This window comes from Lepus europaeus, chromosome 21 (assembly GCF_033115175.1).
Source record: "Lepus europaeus isolate LE1 chromosome 21, mLepTim1.pri, whole genome shotgun sequence".
Taxonomy (NCBI): Eukaryota; Metazoa; Chordata; class Mammalia; order Lagomorpha; family Leporidae; genus Lepus; species Lepus europaeus.
The window spans coordinates 15,530,396-15,556,712 of NC_084847.1; the positions used below are offsets into that span (position 1 = coordinate 15,530,396).

The window sequence follows — 26,317 nt, forward strand, 5'->3', positions numbered from 1 at the left end:
ATACTTGTTTAATGATCATGAATTTTTTTTAGTGGTTATGTGTGTCATACACAATCCTAAATTCTTGGTATGGGTTTTTAATTTAATTCTCAGCAGTAACACTAATAGTTCACTTACAAATATTTATTGAGCACTCCTAAATGCAAGACACTCCGATTACACAGTGAATAACTCAGACAAGGTACCTGTCCTCACAGGGTTTGCAATTTCAAGAGACACTAAACCAGCAAGCAGATAATAAAAGATTTTCAGGTTAGTGATAGGAATAAAGCACATTCATGTGATAGGAGAGGGCAGAGATTGGACAGGGTAGGCCACTCGAAGGAGGTGACACTGGAGCTGAATGTCCAGCGATGAGAACCACATGGAAGCATTTGTGTGGACTCATTTTTCTTTTTGCTTATTTATGGCTTGAAAGGCAGAGACGGAGTGAACTCACATCTGCTCGTGTACTTCCACATGCTCACAACAGCTGGGACTGGGACCGGCCTAGCCTGAGATCGGGAGCCCAGAACTCAATCCAGCTCTCCCATGCAGGTGGCAAGCAGTGGAGCCACCACCCCAGCTATCAGAACATCAGCAGATAGCTGGAATAGGAGCGGAGATAGGACTGGAACCCAGGGACTCTGTTGTGACATGCAGGTGTCCCAAGTGCTGTCTAACTGCTGATCTTTCTCTTCCTCAATTTTCAAAGGTGCAGGAAGTTAAGCTGCCCAAGGTCTTGCAATTAACTTCAGTAACAAATCAGGCTCCAAAGCTGCCTCTATGGATCTCCTACACCACTGCTCCTGGGCACTGTGCCAGAGGCCTCCCACCATCCTTAGAGTTCTTCCTGCCTCTCTACTCTGCTTGGAAGGAACCTTCTCGAATTCTACTTTGAGTCCTTGCTAGTTCCTCAAAAAAGCTCAGAGCCAAAAAAGAAAGCCGTACCACCCACATCAACAGGGTTAAGGAAAGTACCAAAATGCCTTTCAGGAAATTTCCCTTCTGGTCCCAAACACTGATAAATATTTTGTGTTGTACTTCTCTGTTTATTTGGTCTGATGCTTTCAGCAGTTTATCTGACCCTCACCAAGTTGTGAGGTTTCTGGGCAGTGAGTTATCACCCCAGTTCACAGATAAACCGAATCAATGAATGGCATGAATCAAGTCATTCAAACTAATCATTTCTCAGTATCCCAACTTTTCCATCCAGAAAAGCAACAGGCAATGAAATGATTGAGTTCTATTCAGGAATAAGAGTTTAGAGAAATGGGGTTGTTATAAGTCTTAAAAATGGAGGAAAAATTTTGGTATACTGCTTTAAGACGTTTTCCTTTCTCTTCCTAAATTCAGTTTGTTTCCCGTAGCCTTGCGATATGCCTGAACAGATAGTTTGGTTTCTCCTCCTTAGGCCCTTCCTTTAAAATTTACCAATTCAAACCACTGAACTAATGCAGGTAGAGGAGAAGGTGCTTGGAAGAAACCCCTTTAGTAGCAGCCTGGTTTAACCGAGGGGCCGAATCAAAGGTAAAGCAACCACTGGAACAGCATCAACATCAGTCTTGAGCCTGGCATCATGAAAAGGTGAAGAACATAATTTGAACAAGGAAAGAATAGAAAGTTACTTCTACTCTCAGATAAGAGCTTTCCCAGGAAGGAAATGGAACTAACAGACTATACATAGGAAAATAGACCTTAAAGTACTTTTACAAATACCAACTGGTTGTTTTGATCCTTAATTGCCTCCTTTAAGGGCTGATAGACTCTTAGTCTAGTTTTCTATAGGAAGCAATACAATTACATTTCCTTTAAAATATTTGTAATTCTGTCATTAGCCTTCCATTTAGTGCTTTTTTTTAATTCACTGCATTTACCTGTTGAGATAAGGCACAGCTCTGGACTTGAAAGAATGCCAAAAAAAGTGAAGTAAAATGTGTCTCTTTTGTGATTCAAAACTCTTTAAAAAGGCAATTATATTCCCTAACTGCTTTGTTTCCTGTTTTATATTTTGAGTTAGCATGGGCTGTGTTCAGAGATTCTCAACTGGAATAAAGACGGTATGGAATAAAACACCTATTAAGAGTAGTCAAGTATTTGGTTCTTGAGAAAAAAAAAAGCCCCCATGTTATTAACAGGGTTGATCTGTTCTAATTCCCAGGGGGACACACAGAGAAGGTTTCACTCAGCAATGATGAATACCTGAGCAGGCAGACGATGCATACCTGTCCCGGCCTTGGAAAACTAAATACAGGCACAAAGGAGCCTGTGGCTACAAGTCTGAGCGTGTCCTCCCAAACACGTGCCCTCAAGAGCGTCTAGAGGGGTGCAGCGGTCCCCAGTTAACCCGGATTGATGGCCTCAGGGAATCACCCGAGACTTGAGGGGGAAAACGTCCCCCTTGGGCCATCTCTACTGGCTGAGCCGTCTGCAGAATAAATTTGCTTCGTGAAGGCAGTCCGTAAAAGTAACCTTCCCACAGCCTGGCCGGTTAGCTCATCCTGAACTGCGCGTAGGTTGAAAACTTCTGTTTTCTCCTCATTTGCAACAGGAAATGGGCGTCAGCTGGCAGTTTCAGAAACCGCCCCGTGGCTTACAAAATCGTTTGAAATTTCAGGTAAACGCACGGATTGTGGGGCTTTTTGTTGTTGTTTTTAAAGCAAAACACATGGCCTATTTATCCAAACACAGAGTGTTCCGGGCTTCAAAATGCTGCTTTCGGCTCGCCCAACCTGTCGGTGAAAAACTTGTGTTCGCCGGTCACGGGATCGAGACCCGCACCACCTAGTTTCCTTACTGAAGTCAGCGAGGACCGGGTATTCGTGGGAGACCCTGCCCAGCGCACTTTTTATTTTTGCCAGCCGGGTGGAAGCCCCTTGGGCGTTTTTTGTTTTTTTTTTTTCCCTCACACTCGCCACTAGATTGCGCTAGAAATGAAGGACTTTGTGGACTATGCGCCATTTAATTTTTAAAAAATAAAATAGGGCTATCACGTGATGAGAGGAAAAAAAAAAAAAAGGCGAAACAATCGCGTTTTTATTGCAATCCGTTCAAGTCGCCTTCCTTCCAGCGAGCCGAAGAGGTAAATCTTAGGAAGTCCTCTTCGGCCGGTTCTTCCCGGTTCCATCCCACAGGCCCCCCAATTCCCTCCTCGGAGGTTCCTTCTGACTCCACAGCGCTAAGCCTCGGGCAAGGCCTCCTTCAACTTCGGGGTTCCGGCCACAAAAGTCCCAGGCGCCCCCCGGGAAGTTCCCCATTTAGAGGTTTATCGGGAGGGGACTGAGCCTGACGAGGCTGCAGGGCCGCGAGGCCCCGCCCCCCCCGCTGGTCCAGCATGCCCCGCGCGTGGAGGACGCGGCCGCGGGGGCGGGGCGGAGGAAGGGGCGGGGCGAAGTCGGGGAGAGAAGGGCGTCGGTTTTGCGACAGGGGAGGTGCGGTGCGGAAGCGGAAGTGGAGGGTGCGCTTGGCGGCGGCGGCGGGAGCTGCGGAGTCGGGAATCAAAACAAAGGGCCTGGGGGGGTGGGGGGAAGGCGGCGGGGCCGGAATGTGAGCGGAGGTGGAGCTGGTGGCAGAGGTGAGTTTGCTGTCCGCTCTGGGACTAGACCTTGACGGGCCCACTGCTCTGGGGCTCCCGAAGCTGGACGGGGAACATTGACCCCCCGCCTTCCTCCGCTTATTGCTGGCGTGTTGTGCGGGGTGGCTGCTCCGAAGGGGAGGACTGGGACCCGCCGGTGGGGCCGGCGGCTTGTTTTCGTGTCAAGTCCGCTCACTATGTCACGGCTGCGCCGCTGTTCCTCTTAGTAGGTATTTGGCTCTCCGCCCGCACCTGTTCTGTGCTCCCTATACTGCCCTCCAGGTGTGGGAGCCACCTTTTCAGAGGGGTGTGGCCAGGTGAAAGGTTGAGAGGGAAAGAATCGGGCGAGTATTATCGCACCCTTCCCTCCCCAGCGTGTTGTATTTTGCCAGCCCTGGGGTGTAGCCTCAGGCGTGACAGGTACCGTTGAGTTGCCTAAGGATTGTAATTCCTCTTGGGTTAAACCTTTTCGTTTCCCAGTTACGAGCTTGTCAGGTTTGTATCTCTTGGACTTTCCAGCCTCTCTGAGCGGTAAATAGTCTTCAGTTTTGCACACGGAGAAATTTGAAACCTAAGCGGTCTTCTTAGGCGTTTTTTTTTTTTTTTTTTTTTGAGTCCTTCGCTCGTTTAACAATTGGTTGAGCACTGTGCGAGGTGGAGGAAATACGGTAGTGGATAAGAAAACATGCAGTAAACTCCGTGCTGTCATGGAGGTTACGTTCTAATGGGGGAGAGAGGGAATAAAGTAGCATGCGAACAAACAGGATCGTTTTAGGTATAGAAAAGTTATGGAGGGAAATGCCGATGATGGGATGAGGGGAGGTGGCGTTGGAGTGCAGGACTGGGCTGAGTGCTAAGGAAAGGCCATGTACTGAACGGACTTGTAGTGAACGACCCCTGTGAGGCAGGGGTGATCACTATGATTATCAGACCCATTTTTGAGAGAGGCTTTGAGGTTCAGAGCGACTGTGGGTTGCCGAAAGCTGTACAGATGGAAGCAGTAGAAGTGGGGTCTTCGTAAGCACGGTCTGAGATCTGTGGCTGTACTTCCATCCACATCGCCTAGAGAGTGGCAGAAGGCAGACTCCCAGTCACACATTAACGGAACCTGCTTTGGCTACCTAGGTTGCCTGTGCTGTAAATGTTAGCTCACATTCAGGATTGAGGTTTGAAGAGGTTTGAGAGAGCATGTTAAACTTCTGTATACCGTGGACATCACAGGTGATTTAGAGAGGAGCTTGTTGGAGGACATAAGACCTAAATTTAACAGGGGAAACGCATATCATAATTTACTCTTGGTGGTGGCTGTCAACTCTGTATTTGTCTCTGAATTAACCACTCCAAACAGTGTAGTAGGCAAATAGTGTGTTTCTTTCTCTCATTTAACAGATATTTACTTTGTATCTAATATGTAGCAGGCCCAGCACTTGTCAAAGTACCAGGGTACTTCAAAAAGCTCATAGAAGAATGGAATTCAAAAATAAGTTTATTTTGAAATTCATGTGTTCATTCACGATGCACATTTGCCATGTTCTGTATGAAGTCCCTGTAGACTGTGGGGTGCATTTATCTAGTTTTTTTCTTCACTGTGCTGCAAGGTAGACCGAGGAAAAATTACCATGTTTTTACAGAAGAGGAACAGAAACTTAATGAAGTTTTGCAGTTGGACAAAAGGGCCAACCCATACTAAATATTTAGACTTTGTAGCCTATCCCCTGCAGCTGTAGTACAAAAGCAGCCATCCACAGTAATGAAATGAATTAGTGTCTCAATAAACTTTATTTATGGACATGGAGATTTGAATCTCATATAATTTTGTATGGTCTCTGTATTTTTTCCCCTGGAGAATTAAAAATATATGAGACTAAATTCTTAGTTTCCAGGCCATTTAAATACAGGTAGTGGAGTGTTTTTAGCCCTCAGGCCATAGGTGACCCCTTCTTTATGTGATCAGTTCTCCTATAACTTAAGAGTATTTGCCTAATTCTCTCTCCTCTTCCCCACTGTGTAGATGTTGAAATCTTTTGAGAAGTTGGTGTTTGATGGTGGGGTTAAGGTAGCCACATCCCACATCAGTGCCTGATTCAAGTCCAAGCTCTGGCTCCTGATTCCAGATTCCTGCCATTGCAGACACTGGGAGGTGACAGTAACAGCTCAGTTGGCTTCCTGCCACCCACATGGGAGACGTGGATTGGGTTCCTGGCTTTAGCTGCAGCCTAGGTCTTTGTAGGCATTTGGGGAATGAATTAGAGGATGAGATCTCTCTTTCTCAAAGAAATTTAAAAAGTCATTTGGAAAATTCTCATAAAAAAGACCATCACTATCAGAGATACAGCTAAAATCGATTATTTTCTAAATGCCTGGAGATGAAATTTCTGACAAATAATGAAATAACCACCTTAAAATTGCCTCTATAGGAAAGAGTTAAGTAGTTGTTGGTGTATTGTAACCTTAAAAAATGAAGTTCAGTTGTCCTCACTATTGCCAGCTGCCTCCATACCCAATGGGTATGGATTGATTTGATCTGCTTTTATTGTACTCTTTAAGACTTGTCAGAGTGTTCTTGCATTGGAATAAATATAGCACATCTGAGACTTGAGATTTCTCTAATTGTGAGTTTTATGGTGGTATATCAGATTGTACTTTCATCATAAGTAAACTAGGAAATTGGCTCAATTTGTTGTATGGCATAATAGAATTCAAAGTCTACAGAGGCCATTTAATTTGGACCTTCTGTGTGCATATTAAAGACCCATTGGGATGGGGCCAGCGCTGTGGCATAGCAAGTAAAGCTACCACTTGCAGTGCCAGCATCCCATATGGGCACCAGTTGAAGTTCTGGCAGCCCTACTTCTGATCCAGCTCTCTGCTATGGCCTGGGAAAGCAGCAGAAGATGGTCCAAGTCCTTGAGCCCTGGCACCCATGTGGGAGACCTAGAAGAAAGCTCCTGGCTTTACATTGTTCAGCTCTAGCTGTTGCAGCCTTTTGGGGAGTGAACCAGTAGGTGTAAGACCTCTGTCTCTGTATGCCTCTGCCTATGTAACTCTGCCTTTCAAATAAATAAATAAATCTTTTTTAAAAAGATAAAGACCCATTGGGAAAGGTTGATATGGTAGTTGTTGTGTTATTAAAATTAGATGCTCTTGGCCGGTGCCACGGCTCAATAGGCTAATCCTCCGCCTTGTGGCGCCGGCACACCGGGTTCTAGTCCCGGTCAGGGCACCGGATTCTGTCCCGGTTGCCCCTCTTCCAGGCCAGCTCTCTGCTATGGCCAGAGAGTGCAGTGGAGGATGGCTCAAGTGCTTGGGCCCTGCACCCCATGGGAGACCAGGAGAAGCACCTGGCTCCTGCCTTCAGATCAGCGCGGTGCGCCAGCCGCGGTGGCCATTGGAGGGTGAACCAACGGCAAAAGGAAGACCTTTCTCTTTGTCTCTCTCTCTCACTGTCCACTCTGCCTGTCCAAAAAAAAAAAAAATCAGATGCTCTCTTAACTTTAAAAAATTTTACTTACTTGAAAGGCAGGGAGAGAGAGAGACCTATCCATTTATGATTCACTCCATAAATGACCACGATAGCTGGGACTGGGCCAGGTGGAAGCCAGGAGCCTGGAACTCCATCCAAGCCTCCCATGTGTGTAGGAGGAGCCCAGGTACATGGGCCATCTTTTGCTGCCTTCCCATGCTCATTAGCATGAGGTGGAGCCGTCAGGACTTGAACCAGTGCTCATATGGGATGCTGCCCCACAATGCCAGCCCCTCTTCTATTAACTTTTTGACTGCTGAGAAGAGTATTTAGGGAGAGAGAGCTGAGAAGAATTAAGAACAACTGTAGATGTCTGCTTGGTGCCCAAAAGGTCAGCTCCAGTCAGATGAAGAAGAGTCTCCATCAGATACACAGCTGTCCAAGATTTAACTCCTCTCAAGCACGTCTGCGTATAATAAATCCAAAGTTCATTTTTATTTGCATAACTATGGACCATGAAGAATGGTAGGTTCTAGACATTTGAAAGATTTATTTATTTGAGAGGTAAAGTAACAGAGAGACAGATCTTCTATCTGCTAGTTCATTTTCCAAACAGCCACAGTGGCTAAGTCTGGGCCAGGCCAAAGCCAGGAGCCAGGAACTTCATCCAGGTCTGCGTGTGGGTGGCAGGGGACCAAATACTTGGGCCATCTTTTACTACTTTCTCAAGTGCAGTAGCAAGGATCTGGAACAAAAGTGGAGCAGCTGAGAGTTGAAATGGCACTCCCATGTTGAATGCTGGCATTTAAGTTGCAGCTTAACTAATGCACCACAATGCTGCACCCACATTATAGGTGTTCTAAAAACCAGATTGATACATTAGATTTTCAGCATAAACAGTTTATCTAGTTTACAACTTTTTAGTAACTCATAATATGCTCTGGTAGCCATTCTTTTGTGTTATATTGAGATTTCACTTGTTGGTTGCCACTGCACTATAAACAAAGTTGCAGCATCCCATGTTAGTATATTATGCAGTTTGTGTGTTCTGCAAAGAAATAACATGGAACTATGACTTGTCTTGTCAGGGTGGAAGAATGAAAGACAAGAAAGATGAAAGAATGTTGAACCACTTTGTAGGGCTGTATGATGGAAGGAAACGGAACTGAGAACTCCTGCAGCAGAACTCTTGGATGGCTTCAACAAGATAATGACGCTAAGCCATGGCTTTGGAAATTCTCTAATTGCTTTTCTCGTCCTGAGCAAGCATTGCCACTTAGTCCCCAAACGGTAACTATTTGCGAAACTAAGAACATAGCAAATCCCTTATGTAAGTAGACGAGAGGTACTTTTGGTCTGGGACAATCTCTGTTGCTGAAGTTTGTGTCAATTGTTCCTGCATACCCTCCTTGTATTGCCCATTTTTATGATTCCTGACTCAATGAAAGTCTAACTTTAATTCTTTATTCCAAGCTAACAGTAGGTGCTTTAAATATTTAATGTTAAAATTTTGGGAAGGTTTGTTTCTCATTAAAGTCACAGATTCCAAAGATAAAAAATCTACATTGTATAGTAAAATCAGAGGAAAGCACAAAATACCTTTTGTGTCCCTATAACCCCTGAGCTTAGAGGCTTGAAATCTAGGAAGGATGAATAAGACCTTATTGAAAGCTTTTTTTGATTCATAGTTTTCATGAATAAGTTATGTCTAGCTTACTGTTTTCTATAGTTTTTCATAGTGATTTTACATTTCCAGATTTCATTTTGGGCTATCGTATCACTGGCCTTTTTTTTTTTTTAAAGATTTATTTATTTGAAAGAGCTACACAGAGAGAGGAGAGGCAGAGAGGGAGGTCTTCCATCAGATGGTTCACTCCCCAATTGGCTACAACAGCTGGAGCTGTGCCAATCCAAAAAGCCAGGAGCCAGAAGCTTCCTCCTGGTCTCCCACATGGGTGCAGGGGCCCAAGAATGTGGGCCATCCTCCTCACTGCTTTCCCAGGCCATGACAGAGAGCTGGATCGGAAGTGGAGCTGCCAGGTCTTGAACCAGCACCCATATGAGATGTCAGCGCTTCAGGCCAGGGCGTTAATCCACTGTGCCACAGAGCCAGCTCCATCACTGGCCTTTTTTTAAAGTCTTATTTCCTAATTTAAAAGGCAAAGTGAGAGAGAGAAAGGGAGACAGAGAGGTGTTTTAGCTGCTGGTTCATTCCCCAGATGTCCCACAACAGCCAGAGATGGGCAAGGCCAGGCGAAAGCAGGAGCTGGGAAATTCATCTGGGTCTCCCACATGGTTGGAGGAACCCAAGTACTTGCACCATCATCTGATGCCTCCCAGGCACATTAGTAGGAAGCTGGGTGGGGAGTGGAAGCCGGATTTGACCACAAGTACTCTGATAGATGAAGGCATCCCAGATAACCTGCTGTACCATATGCCTATGAGCTGTATTTTTGTTTGTCATACTTAGGAGTCAAATGAGATTTTAACTTTTTTTTTTTTTTTTGAGATTTTAACTTTTTAAAAATCAGTTTAATTTTCAGCCTTCCCTAGGTTTTCACTATATAGTTGTCTTTGTTGCAAGACATGACGTAATTTGAGTCATTTCAGAAATGTTTTACTTTAGGGACAGTTGACAAGAGTGGGCGTCTCAAGTAGAGCTTCCTGGGATGAGGGGATAGACCTGGTCCTCATGGAGTCACCCAGTTCAGAATTGCACTCTCATGTTTGATACTGAAACTCAATTTTGTCAGTGGCATACAGACAGAACTCTTAATGACTATGCCCACAAGAGGTTCATCTAAGTAAATCAGGATGTCCCTGTGTTAAATTCCAGCCTGAACTGCCATTACTAAGAGAGGCAGGACACACTGCTCCTTGGTTGGTCAACCCATTTTTTTTTTTTTTTAGATTTATTTTTATTAAATTGAGAGTCACAGAGGAGAGGAGAGACAGAGAGAGAGAGAGAGAGTATGGTCTTCCATCCTCTAGTTCACTCCCCAAATGGCTGCAATGGCCAGAGCTGTGTCAATCTGAAGCTAGGAACCAGGAGCTTCTTTTGGGTTTTCCACGTGGGTACAGGGGCCCAAGGACTTGGGCCATCTTCTGTTGCTTTCCCAGGCCATAGCAGAGAGCTGGATTGAAAGTGGAGCAGCCAGGACTCGAACTGGCACCCATGTGTTGGTGCTGCAAGCCAAGGCTTTAACCTGCTGCGTCTCAGCGCCAGCCCCAACCCATTGTTAATACTTTCCCTTTAGGAAAAATGTGACTGAAAATCCAGATTTCTCCCAGATGAGTGTATGCTCCTAGATGAGTGTAGAAGCTCAGCAAAAGGAGTGAAACTTAGCATTGAGATGGACCCTCGTGTGCCCAGCGGGAGGAGCATGTGTCAGTCCCCATAGCAGGGCATCCTAGTCTTACTGGTTCTCATGGTGAGCTGATAAGGCTGTTGTGTGGAGTGATTAGATCCCCCTGTAGTGGCCAGTTACTATTCCTGCTTGCTTCAAAGGTGCTTTGTCTCATTTTATCCTACAACTGTAGGAGGTACATTCTATTCCCAATTTGTGGGTGAGGAAACTGAACCCTAGAGGTTAAGTTACTTAGTCACAGTCATGTAACTATTAGTATCAGGTTAAAACCCAGGTGTCTGAGCTAATGCCATCCTTATAATTTTGGTAACATACTAGCTTCCTGTGTCTGTTGGAATCATGTGACAAACAATTTGTCTTTACCTTTTTCCAAGATAGTTTGCTCAGTATCCTTAATTCTTTTCACTGGCTATAGTATGATTGCTGTCATGGTGACTGTTGGTCATGAGATCCTGATGAATGTCGTCAGCAGCATGTGAGGGCCTTTGGGTAGATGGCCAAACTCATCCTTAATATTGGAAATCAAGCTTTTCTCTTTTGGGGAACTTTTTTATTTTTAAAGATTTATTTTATTTATTTGAAAGAGTTACAGAGGTAGAGACAGAGAGAGAGGTCTTCCATCTGCTGGCTCACTCCCCAGATAGCCGCAATGGCTGGAGCTGTGCTGATCTGGAGCCAGAAGCCTCCTCTGGGTCTCCCACGCAGGCACAGGGGCCCAAAGGCCCGGACCATCCTCTACTGCTATCCCAGGCCATAGCAGAGAGCTGGATGGGAAGAGGAGCAGCCAGGACTAGAACCAGTGCCCACAAGTGCCTCAGGCCAGGGCATTAACCCACTGCGCCACAGCGCCAGCCCTCTCTTTTGGGGAACTTTGGCACAATCCCTGTGCGAACTGTTCAGTGTTTTCCTCAAACCACTTTGTTTGCAAGCTCTCATTATTGAGTGTTGTTTCTGACTGTGTTGCTTTCATACCTTGTATTTCAGCTGCAGAAGCTTTTGTGAGGCAGGAGAAAGTTAGGAAAGGGAAGCCACGAAGTATAATTGGTTAACCTGAGTTGCTGAAGATGTAAGCAGAATTGAGCACTATTTCTGCTTTTTAACACAGTAGCAGATGAATAATCAAAAATCACTGCCCTCATAAAATTAACTTGTATTCTGATTTTGTTTCCTCAGAAAGAGTACATGGAGAACAAGAAAGTTGCTGTGGAATTAAAGGATGTACCATCTCCCCTTCATGCTGGCTCTAAACTTTTTCCAGCAGTCCCACTTCCTGATATTCATTCTCTTCAGCAACCTAAAATACAGCTTTCAACCGTCCCCAAAGTAAGCTGCTGTGCTCATTGCCCCAATGAACCCTCCACTTCGCCAATGCATTTTGGTGGTGGTGGTGGCGGCGGTAGTGCAGGTACTGGTAGCTTGATTCACACGGGCGCACTGTTAGACTCTCAAAGCACCAGGACAGTCACATGTCAGGTAGGCTCAGGGTTTGCGTTCCAGTCGGCATCTTCCCTGCAGAATGCCTCAGCTAGGAACACGTTGGCAGGCATGGCAAGTGACTTTCCCAGCATGTGTCCAGAGAGTAATCTGTCCTCCTGCAGACACCTGCCCTGTTGTGGAAAACTCCATTTCCAGTCGTGTCACGGGAACATGCACAAGCTGCACGTTCCGACTCTCCAGGGCTGCACCTCCGCTGGCTATTTTCCCTGTTCTGATTTCACAAGTGGGGCTCCAGGGCATTTGGAAGAGCACATTTCACAGTCGGAGCTAACGCCTCACTTGTGCACCAACTCTTTGCACCTAAATGTGGTACCTCCGGTTTGTTTAAAGGGCTCCCTTTACTGCGAAGACTGTCTAAACAAGGTTTGTATCTTTTTGTTTTTTATGTTGGGTTCACCTGAGGTCTGAGGAATGACTTTTTTGAAGTGGGTTTGTCTTAAAAAGTACTGTGCATGGGGTTGAAGGTTCCCCCATGGTGTTACTCCCCGTCAGCATAACTTCTGGTCCTGAAAGAAGCAAAGGCTGAAATGGTGGATCATTCAAAAAAGTACAGAGTCATTATTTATGCAGTTGATGCTTTTAGCCTCTTGTTGTGAAAAGTCTATTTCCTATATGTGAACCTAGTTTGGCCAAGCTCTCCTGTTCTGGCTTGTCTTTAAAGGCTAGGGCACAATTGGTTTCTTACAACTGCAACTTAATGTACGTGCAGGTCCATTCATGCTGTATAGGTAACTGCATGTTGTCTTTTTGTAACAATAACGGGGGACTTGAAACTTGGTTGCAATCACACTAGTGGTCAGTTGAAGATTTTACCACCCTGTGTGAAGTGTGTGTGAGGTCCCTGTTGCTGTAGACACATGCCCCCCAAAGTGATGGACTGATCTTGTGAGTGTCTTCCCTGATAATTTTAAGTCACTTGAAAAATGGCTCTGGAAATATCCTTTGAAAACAGATTTTATTAGAGGTTAGCAGGTGGAAAAGCAAAACACTTAGAATGTGTTTTCAGTTGTATATAACTCTAGGTTCTGAAATGATGTATCTGAAACCTCCTTTTTTAAAAAAATTTCAAAACAGCCGGCAAGAAATAGTATAATTGATGCTGCTAAAGTCTGGCCAAATATACCACCTCCAAATACTCAACCTGCACCTCTTGCTATCCCTCTGTGTAATGGCTGTGGAACCAAAGGAACAGGGAAGGAGACCACGTTGTTATTGGCGACCAGTCTAGGCAAAGCTGCTTCGAAATTTGGTAAATGACAGTATGGCATAGTTTTCAATATCTGATACTAACATTGCATTTAATCGCCTTTAGAAGATTCCTTGTGGTTCTGAAGCTACTGTGTATGTGAATCTCCCTTTCCATCTCTTGGGTTATAGACCAGTAAGTCATTTGCCCTTTATGTTGGGCCGAGGCTGAGATGAGAAGGTGTGTATGGAAAAATGGGGAGTGTATCAGGAGAAATAAAGTGCTGGGGTAGACTTGGTGTCACCTTGGGTTCATAATCACACTTGTTGATTGCTATTCCCTAGAAATCTTTAGTACTTAGAATGATTAGAAAGTACTGCTTAAAAGCAGTGTTTGGAATTCTAAGAGTTCACAGTTAAAATCGTATCCCCCCCAGAAGTACCTATGTGCTATTTTATCTTTTGGAAGCATGTTTACAATGTTGTTAGATGTTAATGCAGTCTTAAAATTAATTTAAAATCAACAACAGTGACAGCTCCCACTCTGGTGGTTTCTTCAGTGTTCTTCCAAATTCAGTAGACAAGCATGGCCCGAGCATGAAAACCTGGTCCTGGGCTGCAGCACCCAGTTAGTTCCATGTCAGTGTTCAGAAAAGCATCACTGGTCAGCACGGGAAGGGCTCCTGCCTGGAGATGCATTTATTGTGGGTTTATAAGTCACTTGACCTTTAGGTTTGTTCTCTCCTGCAAAACAGGGATGGTACCTTACAGTGATAGAATGGTAGCCTGGTTACTTATTAGGGCAACCAGTGAGGTTAGCACCCTTAAACTTAATGTCAACCAGTAATTTAGATTTTTCTGCCACTGAGAATGATCGGTAGCTATCCATTATTTTATCTTAATTTGTCATTTCTTCTTCACTGCATGTAATTGAAAGTGTTAACATTTCTTAAGGGTCACCGGAAGTTGCAGTAGCCGGACAGGTGCTAGAAAACTTACCCCCCATCGGAGTTTTTTGGGATATTGAAAATTGCTCAGTTCCCTCTGGCCGGTCAGCTACTGCCGTTGTGCAAAGAATCCGTGAAAAATTTTTTAAAGGACACAGAGAAGCAGAATTCATCTGTGTGTGTGACATCAGTAAAGAAAATAAAGAAGTTATTCAAGAGCTGAATAACTGCCAGGTAAAAAAAAAAAATTAAGAATTTATTTTAAAAGAATGCCAATTCAAAATGCGTTTGTGCCAAGCTTTCAAATAAGTTAGCCGAAGAATATTTCTGAAGTTCTAGAAACATAATCATGCTTGATTTTTCAGTATTGCCACTTTTATTTAGTGTTAGTATTGGTATGGTGGCTATGTATGTATTATCTCTTTTGGTTTTCATGACTTCTCTGGGGACCAGGCATATGGGGTTTATAATTTGTAATTTAGGTAGTGAACCAGCAGATAGAAGACTTCTCTTCTTTCTCTGTTTCTACCTCTCTCTGTAACTCTTTCAAATAAATAAAATAAATCTTTTAAAAATGCACATAAAATGAAAACGAGGAGCCACTGATGAGGTGTAGTGGGTTAAGCCATTCAATATTGGAGTCCTGATTTGAGCTCTGCTTCCGATACAGCTTCCTGCTAATTCATCTGGGAAGGCAGCAAAAGGAGGCCCAAGTACTTGGGCTCCATCCTCCCATATGAGAGATCAGGGTGAAGTTCCTGGCTCCTGTCTTCAGACCAGACCAGACCTGACTGTTGTGGCTATTTGGAAAGTGAACCAGCAGATTAAAGAGCTCTTTCTCTCTCTTTCTCTCTCTCTCTCTCTCTCTCTCTCTCTCTCTCTCTGTGTGTGTGTGTGTGTATGACTCTTTCAAATAAATAAATAAATCTTTATAAAAAAAGAAAATGAAATGTAAGAAAATATTTGCATCAAAAGGGATGGAAAAGAATGATTCCTTAATGATCTCAGAATGCAAACATGTATTTTTAGAAACTACCCCTAGGACTCCACTAGCTAAGTGATCAAGTCTCAATCACATAAAATTTACACAGGAGAAAATACAAATAGGAAACAAATGTCTGGGAAAACGTTCAAACTAACTTGTAATCAAGAAATGCAAATTTCAGCAACTTTTTAACATCTGCTAAGTTAAAAAAAAAAAAGTAAAAAAAAAAAAAAAATTTGTAATTTGTAAGTGAAGTTAAGGCCATGAGAGGGGATAAAGCTTTTCTAAGTTCACATGGCTGATAAGTGGAAGAGCTAGGATTCATGCTGTTAAACTGGAATTTGAAATTCAGTTTACTTGACTTTTAGAAAAATAATTCTATTTGTAGTCCATATTTCTGTATAGAATTACTTTTGTTCTTTACAAAAACTAATGAATCCTATTGTATATTTCGTGTGATTGAGGACCTTTCAGAATACATCTTTGCCATGGATACTGTCATTTGTAAGCCTGATTTTTTTTTTTTTTTTTTTTTTGGACAGGCAGAGTGGACAGTGAGAGACAGATAGAAAGGTCTTCCTTTTTGCCGTTGGTTCACCCTCCAATGGCCGCCGTGGTAGGCGCGCTGCGGCCGGCGCACCGCACTGATCCGATGGCAGGAGCCAGGTGCTTCTCCTGGTCTCCCATGGGGTGTAGGGCCCAAGGACTTGGGCCATCCTCCACTGCACTCCCTGGCCACAGCAGAGAGCTGGCCTGGAAGAGGGGCAACTGGGACAGGATCGGTGCCCTGACCGGTACTAGAACCCGGTGTGCCGGTGCTGCAAGGCGGAGGATTAGCCTAGTGAGCCGCAGCGCCGGCCTGCCTGATGGTTTTTTAACAGGAATCAATGCATTTTTGCTCCCTTAGGGATATACTCCTTCCTCTCCCACCATCTGATTCCAGATCCTGAAAGCTGTAGACATTGAACAGCATAGACAGATGACATAAAATGCAGCCCCAAATCTTTACCTTAACCATTCATCTAATCTCTGTCATCTCCAAATTGTTGGCAAAAGGTGTTAGAGGGAATTTTATGACTTCAAATTTCACTTCATTATTTTCTGAAAGGGGGATTAAAATACAAGGGCAGGTTAGAGATGGGAGCAGGAGTAGAAATGGACCCAGTTAACTCATATTTATAGAGAACTACTTTTAAAACCCCCTAAGATCTGGTTGTAATTTTTTTCCCATTCCTAATAGTAAAATTTTTTTCTCAAGAAGTACCTACTAAAGTGCGGAGAGAATGGATACCAATTTTGTAACCTCAACTCACTTTAATTTGCTGTTATAAATTCACACAGGTAACTGTTGCCCATATCAATGCTACTGCAAAGAATGCTGCCGATGATAAACTCCGGCAGAGTCTCCGAAGGTTTGCGAACACTCACACTGCTCCAGCCACTGTGGTTCTTGTGTCAAGTAAGTATAGAAACATCTCATTGCAGCTAAACTCACTGTGGGAATTAATGTAGAACTAGAAATACATACATACAAGTAAAGTGTGCCCTCAGAGAAGCTGAGATCCACAGGACATGGCGATGCTTACTGCTGAGAACCATGCAGACGAAAGATAAGGTCTTCTGTGTTTTCTTCTTGGCACTTCAGTTCTTGTGGGGTTCGTTTATTAAAGAAAGCATGATTTTTTGTTTTTAAAACCCTGGGCTCAGATTTACTAATTTTAAAAATCCAAGATGGGTAATTTCTAAGTTTGAGTTTCCACAACCTAGTACTATTTGCCCCTTTTTAATACCAGAAGTAGCATATGTCTTAAAACTTGAAATATGTGTATGGTAAAATTGTTTTACCATGTTCATTCTGTGATTAGAAATGTGCTCCTGTCCTAAAAAGGAGAGGAAAGCAACCTGGAATACAACCCAGCCGTGCCTTTGTTTTTGTAGTGGGTGTTGGTAGGGTTGTCTGTCTTTAGCAGGTGTTTCTAATGTTTACCAATGGGGTTTGTCTGCGTCTTTTCTTTCAGCTGATGTCAACTTTGCATTGGAACTTAGTGATCTAAGACACAGGCATGGTTTCCACATAATTTTGGTCCATAAAAACCAAGCCTCAGAAGCACTGCTGCACCATGCTAACGAACTAATCAGATTTGAAGAGTTCATTTCTGACTTGCCCCCCAGGTTACCACTAAAAATGCCAGTAAGTGATTTTGCATTATTTTTGACATTTTCCAATATTGGATTCTGGGGGCTGAAAGACAGCCCTTGATAGACAAGGGGGCTGACACATTGAGTGGGGAGGAAGGTGGCTGTTCTTTGTAGGACGCAGGTCAGATTTTGAAATAAGGCTTGGAAACCTTCAGCTCTTCTCTTTCAACCATACAGAGAATTGATACATACGAATTTTGCTTTTAGCTTTTCAGAATACCATAGGGAAATGACTTGTAGATTATCCCACCAACAACTTACCCTGTCTCCAAAGCTAGCACAAATGGATGGAAATAATGGAGTAAGAGTCACTACTCCTTTTGCTTCCGAGTATTATGGGTAGAGAATATGATGAGGGTTCATGCGTCCTTGTGTGGCTGGTATCACGTAAACAGAGTAATTGTGCATTTCTCAGGCATTTAATCCTTAAGCCCCCACAGGCTTTTGAGCTTATGCTTAGCTGTGCATTTCCTGTGGAGCGCAGGCATGATGAGGTGTAGAGGTTACTGCTATCCCTGTAGCCTGTTTGCGCCACATGCTAGGAGAGAGTGAGTGTGTTTCCAGGAAGAAGAGCATTTCAGTTAGACTTGGTTCGGGGTAAGAATGTTTGCTGTGAAGCTGAACTGTGTTTATGCCGCTTGGAGAATATAGGTGTGACTGTTAATGAGATATAATAATGGATTAAGAGTTACACTGTGAATGATCCTGGAGAGTGAGCAATTGCATACATTAAATGCAGTGTTAACATGATTTAATAACTTTAGAAGATGTACTTTAGGAGTGAACTTATCTGACATCCTTAATTAAAAGAGGAAGAAATCAGCCGAGAATATGTAAGCAAGTTGCTGATGATTGCAGGAGAGCAGAGACTGGGCCCTTTGTCTGCATGAACAAGGACTTGCCCAGTAGTCTTGCTGCAGTCCCTGGTACTCAGCAAGCCTAGGGCTGGCCCAAGATGAAACATCTGCTACAGAAATCCACAGTTAGGGATTCCAGAGTCTTCCCCAAGGGGTGACACAGGCATCAGCCATCCCTGGTTCTTTAAGGCTCCTTCCTAACTCAGCCTTTCTTATTAGTCATTGCTTTTAGTCTTTAGGCTGCAGCTACATTTCCCCTCCCTCTGCTCATGTTAGGAACTCACTTCTAACTTTGAAGGCCTTTAAGTCAGACGTTGTATTTTAGGTGGGGTCTTGCCTACTCTGGAAATCCGTCTTGCCAGGTGTTTCTTCTCCTTCACTAGAGTGATAATTGAAGATGCAGTTCTTTTTATGTTCCTTAGTCTTCTCTTTTAATGTAAAAAAGTTTATTAGGGAGAGACAGAGACAGCTCTCTTCCCCTGGTTCACTTCCCAGATGCCCAAAATGGCCAGAGCCACAGCTGGGATCCTAGAACTCAGTTCCAGATTTCCCATGTGGGTGGCAGGAACCCCATCACTTGAGCCATCACTGCTGCCTCCCAGGGTCCACAATATCAGGAAGCTGGCATCAGGAGAGAGAGTTGGAAATTGAACTAAGGTCCTCAATGTGGCATCTTAACTGCTAGGCAAACATCCCAACCCATCCTTTTATTTTTAGTAAACTAAGTATTTCTTAGTACTGCCTGGGTTTTGGGTCTCAGGTGTTGATAGGAAGAGTATAAATTTTGTTGGTGATTGATTAATATTCTTAAAATAAAAAGAAAAGCCTCCATTAAGAAGGCAGTGTATTCATTGTAAAAACAAGAGGCAGACATTTGGTACAGTGGTAGAGATGCCGCTTGAGATGCCTGCATCCCATATTGGAATGCCTGGGTTCGAGTCCCAGCTGTGCTTCCAATTTCAGCTTCATGCTAATACACACCCTGGAAGGCAGCAGGGGATGGCACCAGTAGTTGGGTCTCTGCCACCTGCATGGGAGATCTAGACTGAGTTCCAGGCTCCTTGTTTCAGCCTGGCCCAGTCTCATCCCAGCTATTAGGGGCATTTGGTGAGTGAACCAACAGATGGGAGATCTCTCTATCAAATAAATAAAACCAATTAAAATTTAAACATCAGTATTCAGAAATGTGGAAAGTAGAAATAAACCTCTTGATCTTACCCTCCAGAAATAATCATTGCTAGCAGTTTAGTATTATCCTATGAATTTTAAAATGTAATAAAACAATTTTTGTAAACAGTGTTGTATGTATAATACTCTCTGGCTTTTATTTTTTTAAAAAAGATTTGTTTATTTGAAAGAGTTACAGAGATAGGGGGTAGAGATAGAGAGAGAAAGAGAGATCTTCCATCCACGGTTCACTCCCCAGATGGCCACAATGGCCAGAGCCGAGCCAGGCAAAGGCCAGGAGCTTTTGCTGGGTCTCTGGCTCTTATTTTTAAACTTAATGTGATAGCTTGGATGTACTTCCATGTCAGTATACTATTATATTAATATAAATCTACCACATTTTAAAAAAAAAAAAACAGAATGTTGTTTTGCAACCTGGTTGTATGGCTGGTCTTTAACCATTCTACCTATTACTGGACATTTTGGGTATACCTAGTTTTTCACCGTCTTCAGCAAGGTCACCCATGTCTTATAGTCTGTAATAGTCTGTAAGGTAGGTTCCAGCTTGTGAAAGTCTGGGTCAGGGTTTTCCTAGAGAGATCCGAGTTGTCCTCCAGGAAGGTGGTAGTGAGTTACAGTCTTCTTAACAATAAATGGGTGCCTGTTTTAACTATTTGCCAGCCTAATAGGTAAAAAATAGTATCTGTTTTTTTTTTTTTTTTTTTAAGATTTTATTTATTTATTTAAGAGGTAGAGTTACAGACAGAGAGAGGGTGAGACTGACAGAAAGGTCTTCTATCTGCTGGTTCACTCCCCAGATGGCCACAACATCTGAAACCAGGAACTAGGAGCTTCTTCAGGGTCTCCCACACGGTTGGAGAGGCCCAAGCATATGGGCCATCTTCTGCTACTTTCTCAGGCCATAACACAGAGCGGGATCAGAAGAGGAGCAGGTGGGCCTTGAACAAGCACTTATATGGGATGCCAGCACCACAGGCGGATGCTTAGCCTACTGTGCCACAGCACCAAACCCAGTATCTACTGTTTTTTATTAATCATTAGCAAGGTGCAAAGTATCTTAGTAGTGGTAGTAATAAGTTAAACATATTAGTTTGTTATTTTATTGGCTCTTGATACTTCTTCTGTAAATTTTTCACATTTTAGCCCTTTTTTGTTTTTTGTTTTTTCTTTTTCTTTTTTTTTTTTTTTAATTTTTTGACAGGCAGAGTGGACAGTGAGAGAGAGAGACAGAGAGAAAGGTCTTCCTTTTGCCGTTGGTTTACCCTCCAATGGCCGCCGCGGCTGGCGCGCTGTGGCTGGCGCACCGCACTGATCCGATGGCAGGAGCCAGGTGCTTCTCCTGGTCTCCCATGGGATGCAGGGCCCAAGGACTTGGGCCATCCTCCACTGCACTCCCTGGCCACAGCAGAGAGCTGGCCTGGAAGAGGGGCAACCGGGACAGAATCCGGCGCCCCAACCGGGACTAGAACCTGGTGTGCCGGCGCCGCAAGGCGGAGGATTAGCCTAGTGAGCCATGGCGCCGGCTTGTTTTTTCTTTTATGGCTTCTGGATTAACCTTTTCCATAGTTATCTTAAGTTTTCTTGTGGTACTTTAATAATTTTGTTTCTTAGTACATAAGTGTCAGTTCATCTGGCAGGATTTTGACCACCCACTGTCAAATAGTATTTCTAGGCTGACAATTGGTGGCTACCATTGTAGTTAGAAAAACTCTTTAAGTTCATAGGCTGTTTCTTCAGTAGTTCTGCTGAATAAGTAAAATAGATTTTTTTTAAAAAAAAAACCTATGGGGCCAGCTCCGTGGCATAGTAGGTTAATTTTCTCCATGCAGCACTGACAGCCCATATGGGCACGGGTTCTAGTCTCAGCTGCCCCCCTTCCAGTCCAGCTCTCTGCTGTGGCCCAGGAGGGCAGTGGAGGATGGCCCAAGTGCTTGGGCCCCTGCACCTGCACGGGAGACTAGGAAGAAGCACCTGGCTCCTGGCTTTGGATCGGCGCAGCTCCAGCCGTTGCGGCCATCTGGGGAGTGAACCAACAGAAGGAAGACCTTTCTCTCTGTCTCTCCCTCTCACTGTCTGTAATTCTACCTCTCAAATAAATAAATAAAATCTTAAAAAAGATACCTTTATTGAGATACTTATTTAGCACAAACTTCACCTCATTTAAGTATACAGTTCATGATTTTTAGTAACCAGTTAGGATATTTCCATCCTTGTGTGAGATCCCTTATTCCAGCATGGGAAACCTTTTTACTGCCAAGGGCTATTTGGATATTTATAACATAAGTTGCAGGCTACACAAAAGAAATAACTTAAAAACTAGCCTGCTACCTGCAAAAAGCAGTGGAGGATGGCCGAAGTGCTTGAGCCCCTGCTACCCATGTGGGAGACCTAGAAGAAGCTCCTGGCTTCTGGCTCCTAGCTTCAGCCTAGCCCAACCCCAGCTGTTGTGGCCATCTGGAGAATGAACCAGTGGATGGAAGGTTTCCCCCTATCTCTCCCTCTAAATATTTCAAATAAATAAATCTTTTTGTTAAAAAAAAATTAGCCTGCTATAGATTTTATGGAATTTGGGTTCCATCTGTGATTGCCTCAGAGGCCAGACTGAATGATTTTGTGGACCTTAAGGTGAGGCCTGTGGGCTGGATGGTCCCCATCTCTGCCTTATGCCAATTTAAATTTAATCCCCATTCCCATTGCTAGGCAGCCAATAACCTTTCTATCACTGTAGATTTGCCTTTTCTGGACATTTATAGGAATGGAATCATACCAGATATAGCTTCCTATGTTTAACGTTCTGTTACCTTGTAAGCAGTAAATAAGTTTCCCCTCCCATCTCAATCACCATCACTCCCCACTCCAGGCTTGTTGGATACAGTTTGGAGGTCACTTGTTCTTATTTTGAAATTGAATGTGTGCCTTTCAGTTAACCTGATGTAACACTTTTTTTCCCTTGTATTAGCAGTGCCACACTCTGCTCTATGTTTATAACCTACCAGCAAATAAAGATGGCAAGAGCATCAGTAACAGGCTCCGACGCCTGTCCGATAATTGTGGTGGCAAAGTGCTGAGTATCACAGGCTGCAGTGCCATCCTCCGCTTCATAAACCAAGATAGTGCAGAACGGGCTCAGAAGCGAATGGAAAATGAAGATGTCTTTGGTAATAGGATCATTGTGTCATTTACTCCAAAAAGTAGAGAACTCTGTGAAACAAAGAGTTCAAATGCAATTACTGATAAAGTGAAGTCTCCCAAAAAGCTTAAGAATCCAAAATTGTGCCTCATCAAAGATGCGAGTGAACAATCTTCCAGTGCCAAAGCCATGCCTGGAAAAGGGTCACAGGCAAATTCTGGATCTGCTACAAAAAATACAAATGTTAAAAGTTTACAGGTAATTTTGATACCTCTTGCTTTCTGAAGTTTATGGTAGGTTTGGTTTCTGTGTTTTTTTGTGCCTGCTTGCTTTTGGTGTGTAATGTTTCCTAATTTCAGTTTTTGAGTATTCCTAAAGTCAGTTGTGGATCTGACACATCTTTGTTACTTCAGATTTTAAACCCCCACTGCACTTGTGTCTTTTAAGGAGCTGTGCCGCCTGGAGTCAAAGTCTGGTAGTAGAAACGGTGAGCACCAGCACGGTAACATGAGGCTGGTGGCAGCCCCTCATGGGAACGCCAGCGCTGCAGGGCCGGCGTCCAAACACCTGGGGATGGCAGAGTCACTTTACAAAAGCAATCAGAAGTATGTTAAAGTACTCTTTCTCATAGTTGCTTCTTTAAAGTGGAGGAAGACATGTGACCTTTTCCCTTTGATTTTTTTTTTTTTCCCCTTCTATTAGAAAGGAGAACCTCAGTGCTCGAAGTGTTAGCAGTTCCCCTGTAGAGAAAAAAGATAAAGAGGAGACAGTATTTCAAGTGAGTTACCCATCTGCTTTTAGCAAGTTGATTGCTTCAAGGCAAGTTGGTCCTCTGCTCGCACCTCAGTCTTGGTCTTCCAGGTAAGTCCAGCCGCTTGATCCAAGGGAGTGGTTACCTGTAGAAGGAAGGGTTATGAAGTAGTACATTGGTGTGAGAAGAACTCAGATAATGTGGAAGGGCACAGAGTGGAAGTCTTCATCCCTCCCCTGCCAGTCCCCTTGGCCTGAGGTAGTCACAGCTGGTGCCTATGGGGGGTGCTTCTTGCCTCCGTGTGGAAATTTCTCCACTTCTCCATTCTCCCTCATCTGTATGAAAATCTTGGTGGGCAGAGATCGGAGAGAGAAGCCTGTCTGGGAGTCCCTGGCCAGTTAGGGGAGGCATGTTAAATTGGCCTTATGCTCATTGTGTTGAGGAAAAAACCAAAGAGAGGCATGTGTTGTGATTCTTACTAATGAGGCCCCTTGTAGGCAGCTGTTTGGAAAGTAGGTGTCCTGGTAGACCACTGTCTTATCATCTGAGCTTTCTGAAGTCACAGCAAGCAGTGGCGACTGTCAGGAACCTTAAGGCCATATCACATTCTTGTGAGCTCCTTCCAGCATTGCATTTATTCTGCTTAATTGGTGAAGAATCACTATAGAAAGTGATTATGGACTTGTAGAATTACATCTAAAAATTCACATAACAGTTTTCCAGATATACAGAAGGACTGCAACATAAGAGCAAAGGTATCCAGCCTTCTCAAAGCCACAGGGAAGGTTAAATGACTGAAATTGGTATCCCAGGCTGATTTTCTAAGACTAAATGCCTAAAATAGAAAGCTCATCAGGGTTCCTTATCATTTCTGCCTTAATCGAGTGAAATGATATTTGATATGAAATAATTTACTGGTTGTTAATATGGGGTCAGCAGGTGGTGGTTTTGACAAGTTTTAATCAGTATATGTTTCAGATAAAAAGGCATTTGAAAACCAAATATTTGGTTGTGTTTTGAGGAAGCTGTTTATAGTTTCAAACAAGATCTAAACACACAGAAGTTTTTGGAAAAGGCATCTCAATATATGTGTTTTAAGCAGGATCTGTCTCCAAACCTTTTAAACAGAGCATCCCCACTAGCTTTCAATGTTGCAAATTCGAGCAACGGAAACGACTACCCAGACCCTTTTGCGAATGGTGCTGACATCCAGGTCAGCAACATAGACTACAGATTATCCCGGAAGGAGCTGCTGCAGCTCCTGCAGGACGCGTTTTCCAGGCATGGCAAGGTACCCTTTTACTTCTGCTCTTGTTGTTTTACCATTTGGTGGAATTTCAAGTCCAGAGAACTTAATTTGACAAACCTAACTGCAGGCAGGATATGAATGTTACAGCGTGGGTTCAACTCTTTCCTTTATCTCTCTGGTCTGCTAGGAGTGGGGCTGTACATCCAGTTCTTAGGAAACTGCCCCAGAGAGCAAGAAATCTAGCAGTGAGAAGCAATTGTCATAGCCAGGATGTAAGAGACGCTTGGGGAAATAAAAAATTGATGGGTTTTAGTTAGCTCTGCCTGCTAAAATAAGAAAGTAAGACTTGCAAATAATGCTGGCTGTTTATATCTTTTTGCATCTGACTCGGTTTTTAGGTTCGGTTTGCTCTATGTGCACCTTTGACAGATTCTTAAAATGGCAGTGCTCTGAATTTTGCAAGGTCTGGAAAGGACCCCAAAGACTCCCAGGTGATGGAGTTTGAGTCTGCCTTGGAGAGCTGTGTGTGCCACAGCACCTGGCCAACTGGGCTAGTTGAACATCTCTGAAGCTCACCCCCTCCTAGCTCACTTCCGTTCTGGTCAGCAGAAGTGCTGAGTGCAGGCAGGTTCCTTTGTGGAAGCACTGAAGGCCACACACGTGTCCCTGAGTGTGCCGTGTTCCTCTCTCGTTATAGGTGAAGAGTGTTGAGCTCAGCCCCCACACAGACTATCAGCTCAAGGCTGTTGTTCAGATGGAAAACTTACAAGAAGCAATCAGTGCAGTGAACAGCCTCCACAGATACAAAATTGGCAGCAAGAAGATCCTGGTCTCACTGGCCACAGGAGCTGCTAATAAATCACTTTCTTTACTGAGGTAAAAAAAAAAAAAAAAAAATCACTTATTTTGGGAAATAATGTTTGCCCCAGAAACAAATTTAGAAATAGTAAAAACAGATTTTATCACATTCCTGATCCTCTGGTGATCGCATATGCAGTAATGCTTATTCTTCATTCATAGAGCTAGAAATCAGCCGTTTGACTCTTGTTCAAGTCATTAATCAAAGGTGGAGCTGGTTTAAGTGGAGCTTAAACTTGATAGGTTCTGAGCAATAAAATTATCTGCTGCATATATAAAATAGGTGCTGAAGATAGACTTCTACAATAAGATCTTCAAGTCTTAGAAGGTACATTTGTCTATAGAACTACAAGGCTCCAAACTCTTGACTTGAAGATACATCCTTAAAGTCAGACACCCAGGGTAGGCATTTGGTGCAGTGATTAAGGGGCCACTTCCTGTACCCACATCCCACATCAGAGTCCCTGGGTACAAGTCGCAGCTCCACTCTCAATTTCAGCTTCCTGCTAATGCACACCCTGGAAGGTAATAGCCCATGTACTTGTGTCCCAGAATTACGTTTATGGCTCCTGGCTTTGGTCTGGTCCAGCCCTGGCCATTGCAGCAATTTGGGGAGTGAATCAGTGAATGGAAGACATATTCTCTCTCTCTCTCCCCCCCTCCCTCTCTCTCTCTCTGTAACTCTGCCTTTCAAATAAATAAATAAATCTTAAAAGAAGAACCTGCACTTCGGCAGGCGTGGTCAATCTGTTCTGCCATTAGCTGTGAATTAATGGCTAGGCGTTTGTCCTGTAAGTAATCAATGTCATCTGTTTCCTAGGTGTGGAAGCCCCATAACTGAGTCTGATAAAAATCCTAGAGTGTGGTTGTGACTTAACCTTTCACTGGCTTGTCTCTAAAATCCTTTCTTTAAAATTTTTTGCAAAAACAAATTCTAAATATTAGAAACTGGCAAATTTTTGTACCTATTGTGTTAATTTTGTGAACTTTTTCTATGTTTTTAAAATGATTCATTTATTTATTTGAAAGAGAGATCTTCTATCCTCTGATTTACTCCCTAGATGGCCACACTGGCTGAGTCTGGGCC

General features: G+C 43.6%; 1 protein-coding gene across 4 annotated transcripts in view; it reads left to right on the top strand.

The window, feature by feature from the left end:
- The first annotated feature begins 3,490 nt into the window (after window positions 1–3,490).
- Window positions 3,491–26,317, top strand: part of MARF1 (meiosis regulator and mRNA stability factor 1) — a 45,996-nt gene continuing 23,169 nt past the window's right edge. For 2 of the 4 annotated variants that reach the window (XM_062180768.1, XM_062180771.1), the window contains exons 1-12: window positions 3,491–3,553; window positions 8,105–8,306; window positions 11,558–12,244; window positions 12,956–13,130; window positions 14,021–14,247; window positions 16,340–16,457; window positions 17,017–17,189; window positions 22,202–22,630; window positions 22,820–22,977; window positions 23,075–23,233; window positions 24,252–24,414; window positions 25,070–25,248. In XM_062180768.1, the coding sequence (XP_062036752.1) occupies window positions 8,163–8,306; window positions 11,558–12,244; window positions 12,956–13,130; window positions 14,021–14,247; window positions 16,340–16,457; window positions 17,017–17,189; window positions 22,202–22,630; window positions 22,820–22,977; window positions 23,075–23,233; window positions 24,252–24,414; window positions 25,070–25,248 (2,612 nt within the window). In that variant the 5' untranslated portion in view covers window positions 3,491–3,553; window positions 8,105–8,162. The remainder of the gene's footprint in view (window positions 3,554–8,104; window positions 8,307–11,557; window positions 12,245–12,955; window positions 13,131–14,020; window positions 14,248–16,339; window positions 16,458–17,016; window positions 17,190–22,201; window positions 22,631–22,819; window positions 22,978–23,074; window positions 23,234–24,251; window positions 24,415–25,069; window positions 25,249–26,317) is intronic. The other 2 variants (XM_062180769.1, XM_062180770.1) reach the window with 2 other exon arrangements.